The following is a 22,979-nucleotide window of genomic DNA, read 5'->3' on the forward strand; positions in this document are numbered from 1 at the left end:
TAGTTTACTGAGTATTTTTATCATGGGAGGTTACTGGGGTTTTGTTTTGTTCTCTAAAGCTTTTTTTCTGTCACCTTTGATGATCATGTTGTTTTCTTCATTACTTTGATCGATTTTCATATGTTAAATCAACACTGCACTTCTTGGAAAAGCCCCCATTGGTGATGAATTAAAGTTCAAGCATCCTTTGTGAAAAATGTTTGAGAACAAAAGTGACTCCAATTTCAAGGAAATTTTCCCTTGTTTGGAATATTTGCATAGCCTGTGGTAGTTGAACACCCTGCTTCAAAATTATGAAATCTGAAGTGGTACAACACCTGAAAATGTTCTGAGCATTGTTACTCTAAAAGCTTCAAGGGTTAAAGGCCTTTAGATTTCATATTAGGCATGTTTGAAGTTGCAATTCTTTAAACATGCTGCTGAATCCAGCTTGCTAGTATTTTGTTGAGAGTTTTTGCCTGAATTCATAGTGGATTTGGCCTGAAGTCTTTGCAGCATCTGTCTCGCTTTGTTGTTGGTGCATTGCTTGTGTCAGAGGTGGAGTGAAGGGCATAGTCTCCCCTTCCCATACACAGAGTGGCTTAGGACTTTGTCCTCATTCTCCTGATACTTTAGTGTTTTGTATTTAGTTTTGATTTTCTTCCTTCCTTTCTCATATATGTGTGTGTATGTAGTCATTTTGATAATACATATTACATATATTAGTTATTTTTTTAGTTATTTTTTTAGTTATTTGGTTTTAAGAGCTTTATCCCCAAATGGCATCCCTTTTTATTATTTCTGTCAGTGCCTCTAGTTAAATATTTTCATCTAGGGCTGGACATGGTGGCGCTCGCCTTAAATTCCAGCACTCCGGAGGCAGAGGCAGGTGGATCGCTGTGAGTTCGAGGCCAACCTGGTCTACAAAGCAAGTCCATGACAGCCAAGGCGACACAAACAATTCTCATCTAGATTCTTAAATCAGTCCTTTCTTTGCTTTACATGTTCATCCATGTCAAAATGTTAAGTGGCAATACAAGCTCACAAGCTTGGTAGAATTAAAAAAAATAATGTGTTACATTAGAGTCAAAGAAATACATGATTTCCTTTGGAACTTTTTCTAATGCTAAGTTCAGACCCTGGAATTGCATGGTTAGGAGGCTGTTACCATCATTCCTACCCGAAAGTTCATACTTACGACCTAGAAAAACTACTGACAGCATCTGTCACTCCAAAACAGGAAATATCTAAGTAAATTACCACTTTTAAAGGAATGTAATGACCTGTGGTGGTTGGAAGGCATTTTTGTTTGTGGGTTTTTCTTAAGAGAAATTAGTTCACTGGAAAAAATTTTAACATTTTTGGAAAGCTGCCACTTCAGAGACTGGCATGTGTACTTGTGAGATGGACAAGCCTGGCATAGGGATTGTGACTGTCCCTACTGTCCTCTTCCACCTCAGTCCGATTGCAGCATCGACGCAGAAATGCCTGGGATAAGTGTTAATGTGCACAAGGATGTAGCCGAGGAGCCACCCTAGTCTTAGCACCTCTGTGTAAAGAAAGCTCAACAGCTGGACCGTGGGCAGGACTTGACTCCTGCTGGGCTCTGGCCTCCTAGGACAGTGCTAGGAGGCACTACCTCTACAGCTGTGGGGACAGTTCTTACCACCTGCCTTTTGGTTTCCCCCCGGGCTAGTATGTAATGAATCACAGGTGGTGGCATGAACCATGGGGGTCATTTGGGGATGATGTCCCTGCATCTTTTTTTTTTTCCTGGAAACATTGGAACTCATTAGAAGATTGCTTTGGAAGCAGTCCAGCTGTTTGGCTCTTCCAGACCACTAGCCAACCATTCTTTTCATTACTTCTTAGCTACCTAGAACCTGCCCCCCTTCCTCTCGACCTTACACTTGGCTGCTGCTAATCATTCCACACTGCCGTCTCTCACCATGATTTGTTCTTCGATCTCTTGTACTCCCCTAAATGTTTCTTTTCTTGCCTCTTTTAGAATCCCAGCTCTTTGTTCTGGACGTCCCCTGTACCCTACCCTACCACAGATTGGGCTGTGTGCCTTCCTGTCCTACTGCCTTCCTGTCTATTGTCCTTGTACTTCAAAATAGAATAACACTTAATCGCTTTTCATCATTGCTCACTGAACCAAAGGTCCTACGAGGGAGACGGTTATGCCTCGGGCCAGATAAAATCGTAGAGAAATAGCAGTGTTTGTTGATCAAGATGCATGAGTAAAGACATCCACGTTTGTAAGAAAAACTCATCACTTGCATTAACTTGGCCCGGTCTCTTCTCTTTGAGTGAACTAAAGGTGCAGCAGTCAAAAATTACACTAGAACTAAGCTTCAAGTTGTCTGTCTGTCTGTCTGTCTGTCTCTCTTTCTCTCTCTCTCTCTCTCTCTCTCTCTCTCTCTCTCTCTCTCTCTCTCTCTCTCAACACACACACACACATGCCTGCCCTGGACTCCCTTCATAGACCGGGTTGGTCTTGAACTCCAGTGATCTACCTGCCTCCGCCTCCCGCGTGGGATTACAGACGTGCCCCAGCACACCGGCCTCACTTGTAGGATAGTAGTACCTCCTTCCTAGAGCTGTGTGGCTGGCCCTGACTTTGAGCAGTGCTAGTATATCTGAGGTAGTTCAGAGGTTGGTAACTATCACTAACTGAAGCTGTCATGTAATGAAGTGAAAATGGGTCGTAGTTTCCAGACCCACTTGGAAGAGGGTACCAGAACACAGTATCAGTCCTGTCAGGCCAAACACGCCATGGGGGAAGGAAGTGTGGGTACAGAGAAGAGATGCCTGAAGATTAGAACAAAGAGGCATTCTGTAGCGCGATGAACTGTTGCATACAAACAGTACCACACGTTTCCTTCTTTCCTTCTTGCGTAGAAGGGGTGTTTCTGCAGTGCTTCCTGGAGCATAGTTGTGTTCACGTGCTTTTACCTAAGTAAATGAGTAATCCCCTGGCACACCTACAGATGTGTTACACCCTGTAGAGCTATGAACTTGTGTCCCTTTTGAAACTATACTACCATTGAACTTACCAGTCTGGGTCTCTGCGTATCCACTGTTTCTTCCTTCACACACATATACAAACACACACATACACATACACACACACACACTCTCTCTCTCCCCCTCCCTTACTCCCTCCCCATCTCCCCTTCTCCCTCCCCACCCCCCTCCTGAACCAGCCCACCTGGTGACTGCACTGAGCTCTTTGGAAGTAAAGCAAAGAAGAAGAATAATCTTCACTAATAAGTCTAGTTCATGCCCCTCTGGCAACAATATGGCTACAAAGGAAAAATTATGACAGTGTTTCCCTTTTACCTCAATCCCCCATCTCGGCATAGAGCAACTGACAGACCTTGTTTGTTTTGGTGGTGGTGGTGCTGTGGTGTGTGTGAGTGTGTGTGTGTGTGTGTGTGTGTGTGTGTGAGAGAGAGAGAGAGAGAGAGAGAGAGAGAGAGAGAGAGAGAGAGAGAAATCAGGTGCGTGTGTACATACACAGAGACGAGATGACATCAGATGCCCCCACCCCGCACTCTGCCTTACTTCCTTGAGACAGAGACTTTAACTGAATCTAGGCCTCTCTCCATTTCAGCTGAACTGGTGACCAGCAGGTCTCAGGCCTGTCTCTATCCCGCACAGTGCACAGCCATGCCCTGCTTCTCCCATGGACGCTGGGGATGAGCTTAGGTCCCTGTGCCTCTCCTTACTCACTAAGCAGTCTCATCAGTCCATGGCTTACAAGATCAGGAGACCACTTCAGACCATTTATTATTCCTTAATTCAAGCTCTGGTGAAGGAGGGAGGGTGTGTGTGTGCTCATGTTCATGTTCTGCACTGTAGAGTCTCACGCATGCCACTGTGCTATAGTCCTTGTGTCTATGTAAAGCATTTGATGTGCCATATTTAGAGATAGGAAACTGTATTTATCCGACTTGTTTACATAGGAAAAGTGATATCTGAGTCACTGTAAGTAAATGGAAGTAAACTATCCCACTTGCCTCTTAACACTTTTTGTTACAAAGTATTTATTCAGCAAAAACAGTATTACAGTAAACACCACACCATGTGGAAGTGGAGGAGGCTCTGTAGCTACAGAGAAGCTGTGCGCAGAAATTGAGCTCAGGCTCCACAGTGAAGTTCTAGTGCTGGGAATGTGCAAGCATTGGGGGGGTGGGGGGGGGAGAGAGAGAGAGAGAGAGAGAGAGAGAGAGAGAGAGAGAGAGAGAGAGAGAGAGAGAGAGATATTAATGTTCTTTGGAGCCTATTTTCTGCCTAACTCAATCCTGTTAAGAACACTGAAGACGGTAAAGCTGTTACTCTCCACACCTCCAATTCTCTTCAAAACAGTGAGTATTTGGATCCACCAAGACTTATAGTATTTTCCCATTTCTAATCAGTGAAACAAGAATATAGGATAATCCTAGTAGTTGGAAGAAAACAATAGCCAGATTTATAGTCATTTGAACAGTTCCAGCCAGCCGGCACTTATAGTTTAAAAGTTCACAAGAAATAACTTTGTTGTAAAAGCTGCACGTGAATCCCTTTCGTTTCCTTGTAAGACTCATGCATATCAAATTCTCATCAAGCACACTTCTCAACACTGTACCCGTGTGTCTGTGCGCGTGTGCGTGTGTGTGTGTGTCAGAGGGGTTGGGTTTTTCGTTTTCTCGAGACAGAGTTTCTCTGTGTAGCCCTGGACTCGCTTTGTACACCAGGCTGGCCTTGAACTCAGAGCGATCCACCTGCCTCCCAGGTGCTGGGGCTAAAGTCTTGACTCTCCCCTCAGCCACTGCTGTGGCCCCAGGCACTTGCCAGCCTCTCCCACCTGGTCCCGAGTGCCCATCCTGAGTAGAGAACAGCTGGAAGAAAGCATTCTCAGAGTCCCTCCTGGCTCTGACAGCACGTTCAGCAATTACAGTTCCCTGGGCCAGCTTTTTATTTTAGTGCAGATGTGTTCTTTACCATGAGGGAGGGGCGGGGCGTCTATTTATGGACTTGGAGCTATTTCCATGACTTTACAGTCAGGGCTTTTCCACCCCTTAGACAGGCAATTGCAGCAGAAAGTCTCAATTTGTAAGTATATAAACATAATTTTGGATTTTTAAAAATTCAAATGTTTTTCACAAAGTTTTTTTGTTTGTTTGTTTGTCTTTGTTTGTTTGTTTTTAACCCCCATATAATCTTTGACTAAGTACCTGGTTTGGAACAACCATCGAGGCACATTTCAGATTAGGTTTTTTCCACACGTGTAGATGAGTGTTCCAGCCCAGCTCATCTTAAACTGGAAGTGCTTCAAGTCCACAGTCCTGCATCAAAGCATCCCCTTATGCACAGGTGCTCTGCTGCCTTCACAGCTCTGACTCGCCACACACGAAGCCTTTGCTGCAGATCACCCAATGGCTCCATAGTGAGGCTCCTGAACAATTTTCTTTTCTCAGATTGCCTTTATTCTCACCATCAGCCTAATACAGAAAGGGCGTCTCGTGGCTGCTCATCTCTAGAAGCAAGGCCTCCAATTCCTCATCAAAACCTGTGTCTGTACACAGGAAGAAACCTGGTGTTACATAATCATCCCTGGGTTGTTTGAATTCACCATCTGAGCGCATCGTCCACAAAAGCCTTAGTTTGATCCTCCGCCGCCCCATCACCCCCTTTTTGGGAGAGACATGGGGACAGATCGCTAGGGATTGCACACGCCAGGCACACATTCTACTAAGCTATACCATGGCCCTAAAACATTAGGTTTTTAAGTATTAATTGTCATGCCAGTGGTCTGTAGGAACCCAAACTCCCAGTAGTGATATAGATACCAGATGGTTGTGGTTGTACGAAAGGAAAAGAGCAGGGCTAGTCTTTTAAAATTAAACATAAACCTAGGAAGTACCCTTGAGAGTTTGGCTGGCGCAGACTTGACGTAGCCTGAATACGCCAGACTTCCACCAGGAGTAGAAAGGCTACTGTAAACGGCTTTGCCAGCTGGCCTCTCTAAAAGTTCGTCTTTTAAAAAAACGCACTTTGGAACATGTTCTTTAGAGAATGTTTATTGTCTAAATATGGCTTCGTTCATTCTTATAAAAACATTACTTGGACATTACATTTACTGAACTTCAGCTCAAAAGAGGTTCTAAGGCGGGTCTTACAGTGATAGGAGTACACGTGGATATTGTCTACGTGAGGAAATAACACTCTACCGAGAGATGCTTGATGCTAACGTGTGCTTCAAACATTTCCTCTCAATACTAGAAATACATAAATCACATACATAAAACTAAACGCAAAGGAAGGCACAGCTGGCTATATTGTGTGTACAAGCAGAGTTCAGCATATGCGGAATTAAAGCGAGAAAGGCTTCACATCCTTATTAGTTACATTGAAAACATTTAGAAAGGTTCTTCACTGTCAGTGTTCAACACTTCAGAGCTAAAAGGATAGAAAAACACAAACGTTAAAATCCACTTAATGCAAAACAGACTTTCGTATATAGCTGAATATATATATAAAAAATGGGCTTTTTAAAAAAATGCTAACATACATCTAGATTATCCGTGTTATGAAAAGTGCAAACCAAGTTAACATGGTTTTACAATGTCCTTCTCATGACACAGGTAAACTAGCCCATGGGGACAGACTGGGTTCCTCAGCTTTTGAGTCCTTGGTTCTTGACGGCCGTCATCATGACTTCTGAGAGCTGGAGGGAAGCAGTGCTGGGGACGGAGCTCTGTCCAGGCTGGGCAGTGGCACCGGCATGTGGCCGTTGAGCAGTGTGGGGAACTGGAAGGGAAAAGGGGCAGTTAGTAACTGTGGCAGATTCGCTGAGCAGCGGCTTGCGCCTTCCATGCATAGACACATCAATGGAGGCAGTTCTCAGAGCCCAGCGATGGAAGTTGGTGGCTGATCCTAGGGCAACAGAGGGGGCCCAGAAAACGCCCCCTGTTCTGTGTGCCTCTGGTCCTAGAGTGCACTTTACGTGCTGCTGTAGATCTTATCCTGTTTTGTTTTTTGTATTTTTAAGAGGGGCTAAGCTAGCTAGCTTACAGATTGGCTTTCAGTGTTGAGGGAGTGAAGCTGGAAACCAAGATTCTTGTTCGTGCATACTAGTTTAAAACGAGGACTAGGGGGCTGGACAGGTAGTTCAGCCATTGTCCGTGCTCTATTAACAGAGGAGCTAAGCTTAATTCCAGCACCCACGGCACGTACATGGCTCAGATTAACTCCAGTGCCGGGAGATCTGTTCTCCTGGCCTCTGTGGGCATGCATAATTAAAAATAAAATGAATAGTTTTTCCAAAATTAAGTCTTTTACAAAAACGTTTTGGGGATGAGAAAGTGCTCTCACTGATTTACTGCCGATGCATCAGGTCACCCTCACACACACACACGCGCGCCGCACAGTAAGACTTGTGTGTCCTAGCTAGAGTAGTAAACAGTCTGAGAGCCGGATGGTCTGACTTCATAACTTGAACACTTAAGCTATCATCCCAGATGTGATGGCGCACTCACAGCTCGGGTTCTGCACTGCCAGAGATGAAACGTTATCCCCTGTTTCGTTCCGCAAAGTTAAATATTAAACCTAAGCACTCGTTATCAAACTGCAGAGCCTGGCACATGTTAGAAGTACAGTAAATATTTGTAGAATGAGCACATACTCTTTTCCTCCCTAAACTATTTCAGTGACATGTCCAGTGCCGTTGGTTCTAAGGGCTGCCATCTCATGGGGCATCTGGGAATAAAAAGTAGGCTCTGTTATCCACACTTTACCTCCAGCTCCCATTTTAAATTCCTTCACTGGTAACTGGCATGTGTGCAGTTTGCTGTCTTTACTGGAGCTTTGAGATTTCTACATTTTGTGGGACTTCGTTTCGGTCGTATTCTCAAATCTTTCTGCATGCAGTTTATATTGTCTAAGTCAAGGCCCATGTCCTTGTCACTACTCCCAAGGTGACTTGAGGTGAACTGCAGAAGAAGTGGCCTTGAGCTTCCATACTGTAAGAATAGTTTCATCTTCTCTCTTTTTGGTACCGATAAAAGAATAGTCTTTGGTTCTGGCTTTCTCCATGTGTTAGAATGCATTGCTGCCTGTTGTGCATGCACTCAGCTGTCATGCTCCTTTTGATTGGTTTGGTTTTGCTTTTGTTTTTGTTTTCCTAGCATGTTTATTGCCTATTCCCCCACCATAGCTGTAAAACTGTGCTGAGCTACATTGTCATTTGGAAACTGAGCCACTTCTGTCCCCTTCCTACATGTACCTGCTTGTGAGGTACATTCCAGATTTGATCCACCGGCTAGCTAAAACTGAATTGCACTGTATTTGGAGGTCAGGCTCTAGATTTATGCTCAGCCATGGCTGCTTTGGTCTCTGTCTCTCTCTTGTCTCTCTCCCTCTCTGTCTCTGTCTGCCCCTCTCTCTGTCTCTCTTTACTAAGACATTTTGTAAATAGAAACATTGCTTTTCCAGAAAAATTAGTGTGTTTTCTTCTCTCTTCTTCGATGAACTTCTGCCATATCTGATCTAATCTGCTCTAATCATGGCCTCACGTAGGCTGCTGCACACCTGTAACCCAGCATTCAGGAGGCTGAGGCAGGAGGACTACTGTGAGTTTAAGGTCAGCCTGAGCTACAAACTGAGTTCCGGGCTAGCCAGAGCTACAGTACAAAACCCTGTGCCAATGCTCTCCCTCCAAGATAGAAAAGCAAACAGAAGTGTCTCAGGGGATCTGCGCAGGCGCACCTCAGCTCCAGCCACTCTCTCCCTAAGGCTTTCCATTTGCTCTTCCAAAGATCACACAGCACACTTGCCCACTCTGTTCAAAATGTACTCAGGCCATATTTTCTCTTTCATTCACCAGTCTATGTAAATGAGGCTTATTACTACTTTTGAAGGGGCACAATAGCGTCTGAATTCCGAGAAATCCATTTTGATGTTTATTTTCATCGGAAGTCTCATTCCCCTTTGCATGCCTGTTGCTTACCGTTTTCAAAACTGCCACCTCCAACTTTTACCATACTCCAGTGCTTTTTTTCTTTTTTAATGCAAAGACTACTAATATTTTAAATGGTCCAGGGTTGTTCCTCCTTGTCTTATGGATGCTGTCATAACTTGAGAACCCCAGGCTATGCAACCTGTCAGCCATCCAGGCTAAGCTGTAGCCCCCTCCCACCCTCCCCGGCTGGTTTTCAAGTGGCTCTTGCAGTCTGTTTGTTGAAATTAAAACAGAAACATTTTGCAGGTAGCTTTTACAAACAGTAATCTGCAGAATCTAAATGTAAATTAGGAACCCCTAGTCTACAGAGGTTTTCAAAATATGGTTCCTAGACTAGAGTATCATTAGAAGCATGAATGAAATGTTTCATCGGGCCGTATCCAAGCCCGAGGGCGGGCCTAGCATCTTTACTTGACACACTATTCAATGTGACCCTGCCGCATGCTGACTTAAAAGAACCAACTGGGTGTGTGGTATGGAGCTCCCACAGATCCTGGCTCTCAGTCCACTGTGGACATGAACTATATTTACTGCTAGGAATACTGGAATAGAAACATAAAATTCCACTGGTTCCTTGTGGCTTTTCTCCCAAGCCCCGCCAATCAAATGGCAGAACTCCCAATAACAATGGAAATGAGACGCTGTTTCTAAGTCAGACATTTACTAAGCTCTGTAGAAGTGCCATGTGAGACTACAGCATTGCAGTCTTACAGTCATGCAGTTCCTTCCTGCTCTGCTTCTACTAGACTATGCCAATCAACTGTTCACTGTGCCTGACCAGAGCTGAGGCATGATGGGACTAAGGGCCAACGAGAGAAGGAAACCCGATTACTCCAGGGAAGAGTCACATCATGACATCCTACTCCAAAAGCCAGCTAGGAAACCAAAGGCACATGATAGCAATCAAAACCTCCGTAGCTTCCCCATTCTTCCAATGAGACCCTAAATCCTATTGTGTATATACACTGTGTTCTTGCAGAGAGAGACTCTGCAAACACTAACCTTGATAAGCCATGTGGCCAGCTTAGGTGAGAGAGACGTGAGCTCATAACATCTTCTGTTAACATCTGCACTTTGGCATCTTGTCACTAGGTCACCATCTGTGTGCCAATCCATGTGCTAGGGCCTGGGAGATAGCACACTGAACAGGACATGGCTCCCATCTTTTGGGGGGGGCTCACTCTAGTGGAATTTGCCAGGTCAACTGGCACTCATAATACAAAATGTCAAATGAAGCGGGAACAGGGGGCTACAGCCAGTTTGGGGTGAGGCTGGATAAGACCAAGCTAGAAATAGGGGAGCAAGGAGCTGGCACTGTGTCCACCTTGGTGTCCTTCCTGCCCCTCCTTGTATCACATATTCAAGACAGGAACACTTTGAGTTGGTGAGGAGCAGTCTTTGAGACTGGGAGGAAATACTGATCTCCACATGATAGTAAGGCTCCTGGAAGATTCCAGAGTGCTAATGAATGATGAATGTGCTCACCTACCTCAGGGAGGTCTTCATTATTATTTAACCATATGCTGCACGGTATTTTATTACGGAGATCAGAGCTCGATTATAATTCATAGAATGATGCAGGTTAACTTTTCTCCTCCAGTTTGGAAAAATTGTTCACTTATCTTTAATTTTTTCAATGTATTTCATGTGACTATCTTGACTAGTTGGATTCTAATTTTAAAGTCTTCTGTTGGGATTTTATAAAAAAAAAAATCACATTTTAATTTTAAGTCATTTCTGCAGTAAATTTTCCAGTTTTTTCTAGTCATGCCTAGGTATCCAGAACACTTGAAGAATCCATGTTTGGAGTCCTGATATGAGCACATCTTTTCTGCCTCTGAAAGGCTGTGCAACCTTAAACCTTAACGAATTCCTCTTGGAAACCTAACATAGTGCTCGAGTATGTGGCAGAAGGTACCATTAGAGCCTTTGTGGAATTTAGAGAAAAGCCGTCCCGTGGACGACCCATGTTTAATTTAAAAGCTCATTTTCAAACACTTACCTGGAAAAGTGTGTTTGGCCCTTGCAGCCTGGCAGGACTCAGCGGAGCAACCGGGCTAAGGCTGCTCCAGAAATGTATGCTGGAAAGCAGAGGACTCGGGGTCAGGAGCAGTCCATTTGGTGTCTAGAAGACAAGGCAACAGGCAGGTCTTGATAGGGGTTCACCTAACACCAGCCATGACGGAAAGCAGCAGAGTGGTCAGGTGCACGGGCCACGGACAGTGACCCAAGCCTCGCCTTCTCAGGGAAACTGGGCAACTTCAGTTCTGTCCACACGACTAAGAAGAGTTTAATCTTCTTCAATACTAATTGCACCCACAGTTCTTAGGTAGGTTATCCTGCCGAAAACATTCTGGTGGAAAGGTCCGATGTGTAGCGGCTTGTCAGAACAGTTCCTTCCACCCTTCCCCCTGCTCCCGGTAAACAGAGGCATGTACAGACAAACACAGGATCCCTAGGAGGGCCTGGGTTCTTATCAAACCCTTTGGCCACAGTGGACACCAATTACACCCAAAGTTTACAATCCCCCAGGGGCACACACATGCCTATAAAGGTCGTCTCAAGCTTCACTGCCCATTATCAACAGCCCTTTTAAGAATTGAAATTCTATTGGCATAGTCTGCGGCAGCTTGCTCGGAGCTGATTTTTGCATACTTCCCTCTGGATGTGGAGCCGGGAAGAATTCATTGCTCTGGCAATGGAAAGTAGGGCTGGAGAGCCAGAACTCAGCGTTTCTTAGAAGTGACAGGACTGGCATTTGCTTGCCCACACTCAGTAGGAGCCCTGGCCCACCAGCCAGCTAAAGGGCAGGAGAAACAACCCGCCCAAGCCAGGAAATGTGCACAGCTTTTATTCTCCACTGTGGGCAAGCTCCCTTGCTCGGGGTGTCTGCACCTCTGGTGAGCAGAGGGAGACCCTCAATAAGGCTCTTTGTGTGTAAGGACACAGCAAAGGCGCCAGCGTTTTCAGATTGCATCATGCTGGATGCTGCCCTGTTATTTTTTCCTAGAACCGGCCCTCGGCAGCTTCAATAATTTTATCAAGAGCATTTGAGCTTAAACCTAAATTGAAAGGTCTGTTCTGTTCAGCGGGAGAGAGGCAAACATCCAGTGGTCTCCCAGCCCAAGTGCTGAAAGGTAAACAAATTTAAACCAAGTTATTTGAGTCTTGGGTTCCATGGCATTTCCTTCTGCATATTGAATGGCCTGCAAGGTTACTAGGATAAATACGTGTTTTGAATCAGTGCTCCATTTTTTTTATTTCCCCTAGTTGGAGGCAATTTGACAAGTGTGCTAGGCCAGCTAGGCCTCATGGTTAAAAATCAATGCCTAAGCAAGAGCTCTGCCAGGGTCCCCGTGTTCAGAACCTCTTCTCACTAGCTAGACAGCCTCAGACAAGCAACCTACCCTCTCTGGGCCTCAGTCTTAATCTGTTAGCTGGGGAAAATGAAAACGCATGCGTGGAAGACAGTCAGATAACCTGAAACTCTTAATTCTACATATATGACCGACACAGAAATGTCAAGTCATGCTAAGTCTTAACTTTTTTCTTAAATTAGTGATTCAGTAATAAATATAAAAACATACCCCGACATACTCATTAAATGCACTTTATCTATTCGGGGGAGAAATTCTCAACTGTGAAGCCAACAATGCGGGTGTGTTGGGCTCCCGTCCCCAGACAGACCCAGGTGATCTGAGATACCCCACAGCCAGGTTCAAACTATAGTGTGTCACATTAACATTTAATAACTAATGTCATGGCTTCCTGGTCCACCCTCAAGGAAGACTTCTCAAAGTCTACACAGCCTTCTAGTGCATAGAGGACAGTTGCTGTTTTCTCTTCCAAGGCCACCAACTCACACCTCTGGGCAACAGAGGCTTTTATTTCCAGAGTCTACAGTTTACGTCCCCCTCTGGATTTGAGGTGTTTGCGCATTTGTTTCCAAGGAATACAAGATGTACTTAGAATGCAGTGGCCTTCTGTTACTCACGACTAATGCGTCTGAAATGTCTTCTGTAATATATGCAAACACTGCGCTGACTTCGTTCGCTCCTCCTCCCATCGCTGTGCTCTCTGGAGATCCTACGGCCTTAGAGGAAGACTTGTCTTCTAACTGAAGGGGAGCTTCCTGAAGAGCCCTGCCTGGGTTATCTCAGGACATTGTAGATCCTCTGTGGTGTCTGCCTGGCCTCCTGGAGGGAAGACTGCCCCCAGGGAGAGAAAATGAGGGGCAGTGTTGGGGGGGGCGGGCGGAGGAGGGTGTTGAGGGAGGCCATGAGGGAAGCTGCTAGCTGAACCCGTGCTTCCATTCCTCTGCCTTGGCAATGCCCGTCCTAACATGGCCATAAGACCTCCTATCTCAATGAAAGAGACAACCAAGGTCAGTGGACGATCATTTGCAAGCAGAAGGGCTTTCCCACAAAGATCTCCTTTCTCTTCCTCCCCACCCAACTCCTCTTAAAACTGGGTCTCGTAGAGAGCTTGCACATGTGACCTTCAACAGCAGCAGCAGCAGCAGCAGCTGACCTCATCCAGATGTGTTGCACATGTGTATTCTGGCTCATGGCCCCTTGTCTGCACCATGCACTTCAACTGTTTATTTTCTACCCCTGCCTCCCCTCAAACAGATGGGATTTCTTTTATTTTTGTTGACTCTTCTAAGAATGCCATGGAGCCACTCCCCCCTAGGTCCCCCACCCACCCAACATCTTAAGTGTTTCGCCTCGTAATTTGCATATTTTCTGATAACCTCTTTCCCCAGCCATTGGAGAATGTGTTGCTTGTACTTAACCCCCAAGTTAAGAGCTGAAGAACTCGGCTCTCTGACCTCCCTTCTCAACATCTGACTTCCCTTAGGTCTCAAGCCCAGGACAATCTCACTCGGTACCCGTACCGTGGCTCCTCTCAGCACTTCTCACCCCGCCTCCTACCATAAGCCCCTCCCTCCCAGGGGCGGGGCTTCGCTTCCCTTCCCCAGCCTGGTCCCTATATAACCCAGCCATTCCGGCTACACTGGTCTCTTGGCCCTACCACCTCTTTCTTGGTCAGAGGCTCCTCTCTTACTCTCCCTCCCCATCTCGCCTCTCATGGTTCAATTTAGTCTGCTGGCCATGTTCAGTCTGGGCACTTCCCTCTACCTGATCTAACCCTTTTATCTACAATTAAAAATCTCCATATTTTAGAAGTGGTCATGTCCTCCTCTTATTTTGTTGTTGCTGTTTTTCCCCCATTCAACTTCTCTACCTGGCATGACCTACACGTTCAAACTTGAACTGATCTTTCACATCTACCACTTTGTAAGACTTCCATTTCTGTCCACGGTACCATCAGCTGTATATCTCAACATATATGCCGACAGAGACCGAAAACATTTGCAGAGGCAAGAACACAGCAAGACATGATTTCTGCATACGTGGCCCTACCTACCACTCAGTGACCTGGTCACCAAGGTACAAACCGTATCTTCCTTGAACTCGTTTTCAGTGTTCTCTCTTTTCACTTCCTTCTGGACAGCATTTAAGACCCAATGACGTTATCAGTGACATTCTACAATAGCCACCCAGGCCAGACTACCTGCCTCGTATTCCCCGTCTATCCTGTATACAATGGCAGCGTGGTCACTCTAAAATGCCTCATCTAAAATCCATCCCGTTTCAGGAAAAAAAAAAAAAAAAGGCAGAGGGGGTGGCCTCCTTAGCCACAATGCTAAGCCCCTATAACTTACTACCCATCTCCCAACTGCTCCTGTGAACCCTCCTCCTAGACTTTATGCGCCCTGAGCTATCACATAGAGATTCATAAATTTACACCAATCTTTCCACACTCAACTTTCCTCACTCCCCAGCCGTGGTTCCCATGGTTTTAACCTTCCCTCACATGTTGGTGCCTCCCTGGCTTTGTCCCTTTATTCTCGCCTGAGCCTGGTACATCTTTACCAGAATGTATCATAACCTTCTCTGGTTTATCATGGACCACACCCCATAACCTTTTCTCCAGTAGCTTCCCATGGGCTTTGCGTTTGACCTCTGGCTCTCTCAAGAGGGTCACCAATTCCTATGGCTGGGTCTTCTCTACACGTCTCTCAGATGCAGCTCCTCTGGCAGTGTCTGCCCCTTGGCTGGGTATATCACACGCTAGCCTAGTTAGGTACAGCCCCTCCTCCTGTGTCTGTGCTATTGGGGTGATCTCTACCACTGTCACTCGCACCCTGCCAGGGTTTCCTCCTGCGCCATCCCCACTGCTGCCTTTACTGTTGAGGATGCCCTCCCATCTGACTAAACTACAGCTCTTCCTCTACTACCCAAAGCTGTCCTACATCCTTGTCTCATGCCCACAGTGCTCCCGTCATGTCTGCCAGAAAGAGTCCGGATGCTTCCTCAACACCCTGACCCAAGTGTGACGACGTGATGGGTCCCTCCCATGGCAACTCTCAACATTCTTTCAGTCCTCTGAACAAGTTAAACAAACCCCTTTGTGTCCTTTAACATTCCTTTTTTGCCTCCTAGCTCTCAGGGACTATTCGGCTTGGGTTTATGCCACATGCCTGTCTCCAACAACGGTAGCTTACGTGGGGGTGGTGCCCCCTTCAGGCTGAGGGAACGAAGCTAGGTGTTCTTGCGCCTTGTGGTCCTCGGGTCTCCTCTGCAGGGCATAACTGTCTTGTGTGCGACTGGGCGTGCCGATGTGTGCACTTCACCATGGCTGGGTCTGAAGGTTGTAAAACTGGTCACTTTTCATGTCCTTTTTATGTCTTGCAAGAACTTAGGTCTGGTGGTTATTTATTAACTCTACTGAGGGATTTGTGTTCCACTTGGCTTATGCCTATAGAAGCTGTTAACTTCCTATCAATCCATGTCTGGACCTCTCAGGCGGTTTTCATAACCCTAAATTATATATTGGCCATACTCTCTCTTCTGGGCAGCACCTGGAAGCTCATGAGAACTAGAAGAGTGCATCTCTCTAATAACCTTGGTATCCCCAGATGGCATTCACTACGTGAATCAGAGAAGAGAATGTGCTCTAGTCAGCGGCAAGGACTCGCTGATGACTTGAGTGGGTGCTCGAGGCAGTAGGAAACCATTCAGACTTTAGGAAAAGTAAAGGAACCCCTGCTCCCCGCAACATGTGCACCTTAAAAAGCGACATAGAGGCCAACAGACGGCAGGATAATGGCCCCTCAGAGTTAAGCGTTATTCTCAAAAGTTGGGCCAGTGGTAAAGGCACTTGGCACCAAGTGATAGTTAAGATCGATCTCTGGGTCTCACACAGTGGAAGGAGAAAGCCAGCTCCCACGGTTGTCATCTGACCTCCACGTATGTGCCATGGCACAAGTGCCCCGTCATCTCACACACACAATAAATGTAATATATAATTTTAATTATCAGAACTGGATGAATCTCCAGAAAGCCACAGAGTTGTCTTAATTTGATTTAAAAAAAAAAAACAAATACAAAACAAAACAAAAACCCCACAGTTTTAAAGAGTTCAAAAGAGAACTAGGATCCCAGGAGAGTCTGATCTGGAGGAATGAGCTAGGAGAATCTCGCGCATCTAATAGAACTGCCGAGAACTAGATGAGATGAGATGAACAAAGAGAGAGGGGCAAAGGAGGAGGGGACCCAGGGCACAAGGACAGAAGGCACTTGCTCCTTTTAATTGTTTATCTGGGGCACCTCACAACTTGGGAGCCAAAAGCATCGTATCTTCTACTTATAAAGACCTCCTACAAGGAAGTTCTCTGCCTGCAGGAAAGGTCATTGTGAGCAGAGCTGGAGGCTTGGCTAGGGAAGTGTTACCAGAAGAAGAAGGAAGTTGAACAGCCCTTGAGAGAAGGGAGACCAAAAAAAAAAATGTTTTTCTCCCGATGATAACGGTAAAAAGAGGAAGAGGGATGGGGGGGGGAAGGGGGGGAACGACACACAGGATGCCTGCTCTCTGGTTGTCCCACATTGCTCCAGACTCCCACTTTTTGACATTGGCTGAAAGCTGTCTTGCCACCCCATAATAAAGGAAGTCGGCTTCAGCATTTCAAACCAAGCAGGCTGTATCCAGGCAGCCACTAATCCCAGGACACTGCTAAGTAAATACCCTGGGGCATGCACACTCACACTCTGGTGGTGAATGCAAGCCCAGTGCTAAAACATATCAGATGTCAGCATCTTGCAGGGAATGGGTGAGGTGAACCCATGGGTCTTGGCATAAACGAGAAATACAGTGCACTGGTCCGGTCAGCCTTAGGTTCTAAACGAAGTTCACCTTGGAAAAGACAGGAGGCAGGGACGACGGAACATGTCAGGAGGAGGGACAGAATGAAACCCACAGGCAGAGGACAGAAGATCCAGCTGGCACCTGGGACTGCCAAGGTGCCTGGCTAGAGGCCAGGAGGGTTCCACGCTCCAGCTCCTTCCCCTCTCCTTAAATGTGGAAACTTGGGCCAACAGAGATTGCAAGCACCTTGCTTTTCAGCCACGTGCAGATGGGACCTCTGTGGCGGGGGCTCTGATCTCATCACTTCTCTGTACCTAGGTGGCTTTTGTCCCAGTTTTCTCATCCCGTATTGGAGAAGCTCCTGCCTGTGCATCGGGAACTGTTGTTGATTATCAACTTAAAACCAAGGGCAGTGTCCCCAGCTCTGTATAGCTCCTGTCAGCAGGGCAGTGTCCCCAGCTTCGCCGGTGTGCCCCTGACGTGAGGTGGCTCTGGCGCTGAGTGAGGGGTAGCAGAATCATGCCGGGTTTTTGTTTCTGCACATCAAGTTAAAATTGAGAACTTTCAAACCTGAATTTGGAACTAATGGCAGATGAATAAAAAGGACAGTGGTCACATGACGTGTCATGTCTAGGCTCCTCGACTTTAGGGGACTGGGTTAGTTAAGAGCACACACCTCTTATTTATATATATATAAATATTTCTTATATAAATATAAGAAAGCCGACTTGAGGGGAAAGGTTTGAAGGGTGTTCTCAGAGAAGACCAAATGCTATATGCTGACAGAGCCCCACTTCACATAGCCCACAGGAGAACGGAGCCGGTTTCCATGGTTAAGGGATGTGCTAAGGTAGGCAGGGGAGCCCCTGAGCCAGGGAGTGAGCCCTTCCTTATAAAGAGGTTCATTGTTTCTGAACCCCCCCCCCCAAGTAGGAAGTGCTTTGGGTGGGTGAGAGAGCTAAGAGTGGGTAGGTAAGCTTCTGGAGCAACCTGTTGTGGGGAGTTTTCCTATAGATCGGAATCTTACACTTACACTGACTTCAAGCATTGCCTAATCCTGAAGGACGTAAGGTTTGCCAGGATAAACCCCTTAGTGGCCTGTCTGCTCCCAGATAAAACCACTGAGTCAGGAGGCAGCTGTGGCTGAGTTTTGCTGGAGCTCTGCCCTTCTCTCCCCTGTCAGCTGCCATCGCACACTCCAGGACCATGGAGGGCCTGAGGCTCTACCGTGTCCCCCACACAACCTCCTTTACTGCCCACATGACTCCTTCAAAGCTTTCTCTGTTTCTCCCAAAAAGCCTGGGCCCCATTTTTTTTTTAATTTCCTGGCACCCGCTCAGTGAAGGGGGCATCCTCTTAAGCTTGACTCCCACATGCCTGGGGGACACAGGCCCTCTGTTACAAAGCCAGGCTTTCCTAAGCAGTCTCTCTAGGCTGTTCTAGTAGGTTCTCTCTCTCTGCTCCTCCTCCCTCTACTCCTAACCCCCCCTGCTCTGCCACCCTCAGCCACACTGACAGGTCCACCCCTACTAAGTTCACACTATCTAGGACCAAAGCCACAGGAGAAATCTGGGCAATTTCCTTTGAGATAGACAGGGTTGGCGCCAGCCCCACCCCAACTCAGAGGAGGCCATACAAGGCTCACAGAGAACAGATGCCAAAACTGGAGGTGACCTTGGCCTTACTTTAGACCACTCTCAACCTTACAGTCATAAACGCTAAGGCCAGACTGTCCACCTAGTGGCTCTAACTCCTAACTTGCACAAGCTGCCGCATAGAGGCAGTTTCTTGCCTGTTGCCGGGCAACCTTGCTTTGTTAGCTGGGATGCTAATTTAGGAGTGTGTGTGTGTGTGTGTGTGTGTGTGTGTGTGTGTGTGTGTGTGTGTGTGTGTGTGTGTGCCCATTCCAACCTCTCCCAGAGTCCTGGGCTCCTCCTCAGGAATGAATGCCGCTCTTAACTGGCACTTCACAAGAGTAGGCTGTCATGTCACCCCCCTGGGAAGCCTTGCAAAGCAGAGTAGGAAAGAGTTGCAAGCAGCTGGTCTGCAGACCCCACGGACTGCTGGTCAAGATAAGAGCAGCCGCTTTTCTCCCAGAGGGGTGGCAGAGAGTGTTTTGCTTCAGAGTGGATACTGAAGGCAGACAAAGATGGGTCCAAACCCATTCCTCCTACTCAATAGCTATGGAACCACGTCAAGATACTTCACCCTGTGCCCCAGTCACCTCAGCCAGGCCGTTGCCATGACAACAGTATCCACACCAGAGGGCTATCGTGACCCAGATGGCAAGGGGTGTGATGTGTGCCAAGTGCTTTGGTATATGCAAAGAATTTGGCGTCTGCTGTTGGGGCGACAAGGACAGCTAGGACAATGACAGAGGCAGAGCCCAGATTTCCATCTATAGCAGGATCCCACAGGGAACCACCATGTTCCAGGATACTGATGCCTGCCAGTTAGTTGGAGCTGGCTAGGTAGGGTAGCATGGCCACCATCCCAATGTTACTGTTGTTACTAAACAGCATCGCTCAGAGAGTAGCCGCCCACTGTCCCACACCTAGGAAGCTGAGGAGGCAGCACGTAGGCCAATGCTACTAACTCAGCATGACTGTGCTTTGGTCTGGGACCACCTATCCTGTCTGCCCTGCAGCTGAACCAGACACTACTGTGACACTTCTAAAGGGGAAAAGGCCGCCTTTGCCAGGGGCTCGCAGCAGCTATGACTTCTGCACTCCTTGAGCTTGCTTTCCTCTCGCCACGGTGGGACCTCAGCTTTCCCACAGCAACCCTGCTGGGGACTTTCCTTCTGCGTGTCACCCTTGTACTTCTTGTTAAAGGTCAGTGTGACACACATATCTCTAACACTGTTACCTGTAAACACAGATTTTCTTACCAGGATGCCTATGGCTTCCAATTGCCTCCAGGAAAAAAATATGCCTTAAAAACTTCCTAAGGCCTAAATGACCCCTAAAGTACAAATGTCCCTAGAGGTCTCCCCACCCTCGTCGCCTGTGTGTATGATCTATCTGAGGTCACTCTGGGTCGCAAAGAGCAAATGCCCCTCTGTTGCCAGGATACCCAGCCTTTCCTTGTGTGTGCCTCTCAGTCTACACAGTGACTTTTGGGACGCTGGCCAAGGGATGGATCTCGAGGAGATCGGGGCGGGGGGGGGTTGGGGTGGGGGGTTGGGGGTGATGGGAGGAGTTGCTCCTGCTTCCCACTAGGGTCACAGGAACAGTGTTTACCTGTGCGGTGAAGAAGGCTGGAGTGAGAGATCCCGAGGGGAGGGCTGGGCTGTTGAGCGCGATGGAGCCGATGTCGGTGCCGGAGAGCAACAGTTGAGGTGCAGAGATTTCCAAGCCTTTGGGTTTTTTGCCTTTTGGGGGAAGAGATGGAGACTTGGTTTTGGAGCCCGAGGACAGATTTAGGGGCTCCAGAGAATCCGAGTCATGGCAGGCTGCCTCCAGAAAGAGGCTTCTGTGTTCGGAAGGGAGGGGAGAGTTGGGGGACAGGGACGGGGACCGAGATGAGGAGGGTGACGCAGACGAAACGCTGGCAGCATTTGGCAACATTAAAGAGGAGATCTTGGCTGAGACAGACGAGGCCAGGAAAGCGGATGCCGCCGCCGCCGCGGCCTCGGATGTGGAAGGCAGGGACACCACAGGCCTGGTGGTATGCTTGTCTGTTTTATTGGTCACAAACCTGATCACAGTCCTGACTTGTTCCACAGGGGGACTGTCGTCACACGGCTCTTCAAGCTTCTCGGTCTTGATGGCCTTGAAGGCCTCAGGAGGGTTCTGCAGGGAGTTGATGGTGAAGGAGGAATAGAGGCCTGAGTGGATGTATTCGTTGCGGCTTGTGCTTTTGAGGGCAGCCAAGCTGTGCTTGTGGACCTCTCGGCCTTCGGGGGACACCTTACAGTCGCTGTCCTGCAGCAGGAGGCTCTCCCGGCTGATCTCTACCGCGTGAGGATCCATTTTTAGGATGTCCGGGAAAGAGACGAACTTGTACACGAACTTCTGCCCGATCACTTTCTTGATGATGTTCTGTGAATACAAGGGCAGCCGTTTAAAATGGGTGAGCCGGAGACAAGGAAGGAGGGCGTGCTAGAAGGACGAAATGTTGGCAGCAAAGACACCAACGTTGTCCCGATGTGATATCCACGGGGTGGCTAAGAGGGACGAAGCCGGAGACTGAAGGCTCATGTGTGTACTCTGGCCCTGCTGACCGGGAAGAGTGGCGTGGGCTCCAGCCTTTGACCACTTTCTCATCTATTATTTGTAATAATTGTGCAAAAGCTACCACTGAGTTAGCACTCAACTGTGGGAGCTGGGATGATTCCTACCTCAGCTGATGACGTAACGTGCACAGAAAGCCCACAAGCAGGTTTTGTCGTTTCTGTTTTACTGTTAGGAAAGAGAGCTGCGGAGATGGCTTGGCGTATAAACTGCAAGCGTGAAATTCAGTTCATCAGCACCCACGTAAAAGCTGGCCGGGGGTGGGGGCCAGCACTTGGGATAAAGGCGATCTCTAGGACTAGCTGGCTAGCTAGGTGAGCCTGAAGCCATGAGTGCCAGGTTCAGCAAGGGTCCCTGTCTCAGGAAGTAAGTAACCGAGGGAGGGACCTGATGTCAACTTTGTGCGTACACGTATACGCACACACGCACGCGCATACGCATACACGTACGCCCACATGTGCGCCGCATACACATGCAAAAAAAGTTCTAAGAGTTAAGGAAACAAACTTTCAGCACTGAAGTGACTCACACAGCCAAGATTAGGTAAGATGTGGCCAGGGAGTATTTCCTTCACCCTAACACGGTACGGTCTGACCTGCCTCTGGCCAGCTGAAAGAATGCAATGAAAAAGCAGCGTCGGGGAAATGTTAAGTCACCGCTCCTCAGCAATGCAACGTTTTCTTCTGTCAGGCAGCCATTTCTGGCAAGAGAGCCACTGGAGGGAAACAGATTGCCTGCTTGGATATTTATGGCATTTGGCTCATATTCGTAGTCGCTAGCTACTATCCTCTTCTGGCCCTTCAGTTAAGGCTCTATCCCTCCGACATTAGGGCGTAAATGAAAAGGAAAATCGCTATGAAGGCAAACGTGTTCTCAGCCCGAGAGAAAGTGGGTTTTATATGGAAGGCTATGCTTTATAAGGCAAATGGAGCCGGGAGAGTAGTCCCTGCAGATCCTACCCAGCTCCGGGTCTGTCTGGCAGATGCTTACTGCAGGTCTTGCCCTGTGGTTGACTCGAAGCCTTAGGTACTTCTAGGAAGGAAAAGATAGCTTCCCTCTGGCTCAAAGAGCCAGCACTGTTCTATGTGGGGGGAGGGACCCTAAAGGTTTCCCTACAAAATCTTCCTCCTAAACTTTTTTTTTTTAGATTTATTTATTATGTATATAGTATTCTGCCTGCCGGCCAGAAGAGGACACCAGATCTCATTATCGATGGCTGTGAGCCACCATGTGGTTGCTGGCAATTGAACTCAGGACCTTTGTAAGAGCAGCCAGTGCTCTTAACCTCTGTGCCGTCTCTCCAGCCCCATTTCCAACTAAACTTTGTGGAATAAAGCTGGGCGTGGTGGTGCACGCCTTGAATTCCAGCACTTGGGAGGCAGAGGCAGGCAGATCACTTTGAGTTCAAGGCCAGCCTGCTCTACAAAGTGAGTCCAGGACAGCCAAGGCTACACAGAGAAACCCCGTCTCAAAAAAAATAAAATAAAAATAAATAAAATCAATCATTTGAGGAAGAAGCACTTTAATTGAGAGCCCCACAAGAAGTC

General features: G+C 47.4%; 1 protein-coding gene across 2 annotated transcripts in view; it reads right to left on the reverse strand.

Moving 5' to 3' along the window:
- Positions 1-6,027: 6,027 nt before the first annotated feature.
- ELK3 (ETS transcription factor ELK3) overlaps positions 6,028-22,979 on the reverse strand; it is a 68,073-nt gene continuing 51,121 nt past the window's right edge. The window contains exons 3-6 of one of the 2 annotated variants that reach the window (XR_014781576.1): positions 20,897-21,240; positions 20,440-20,570; positions 10,989-11,111; positions 6,028-6,777 (exon numbers count right to left, since the gene is read on the reverse strand). Coding sequence is in view for 1 of the 2 variants with exons in the window: in XM_084794645.1 (XP_084650771.1) it covers positions 6,679-6,777; positions 10,989-11,111; positions 20,440-21,240 (1,023 nt within the window). In the remaining variant the exon portion in view is untranslated. Of the gene's footprint in view, positions 6,778-10,988; positions 11,112-20,439; positions 21,241-22,979 lie in introns of both variants that reach the window. The other variant, XM_084794645.1, reaches the window with a different exon arrangement.

This window comes from Acomys minous (genome assembly GCF_964271855.1).
Source record: "Acomys minous genome assembly, chromosome: 9".
In the NCBI taxonomy this organism is placed as follows: Eukaryota; Metazoa; Chordata; class Mammalia; order Rodentia; family Muridae; genus Acomys; species Acomys minous.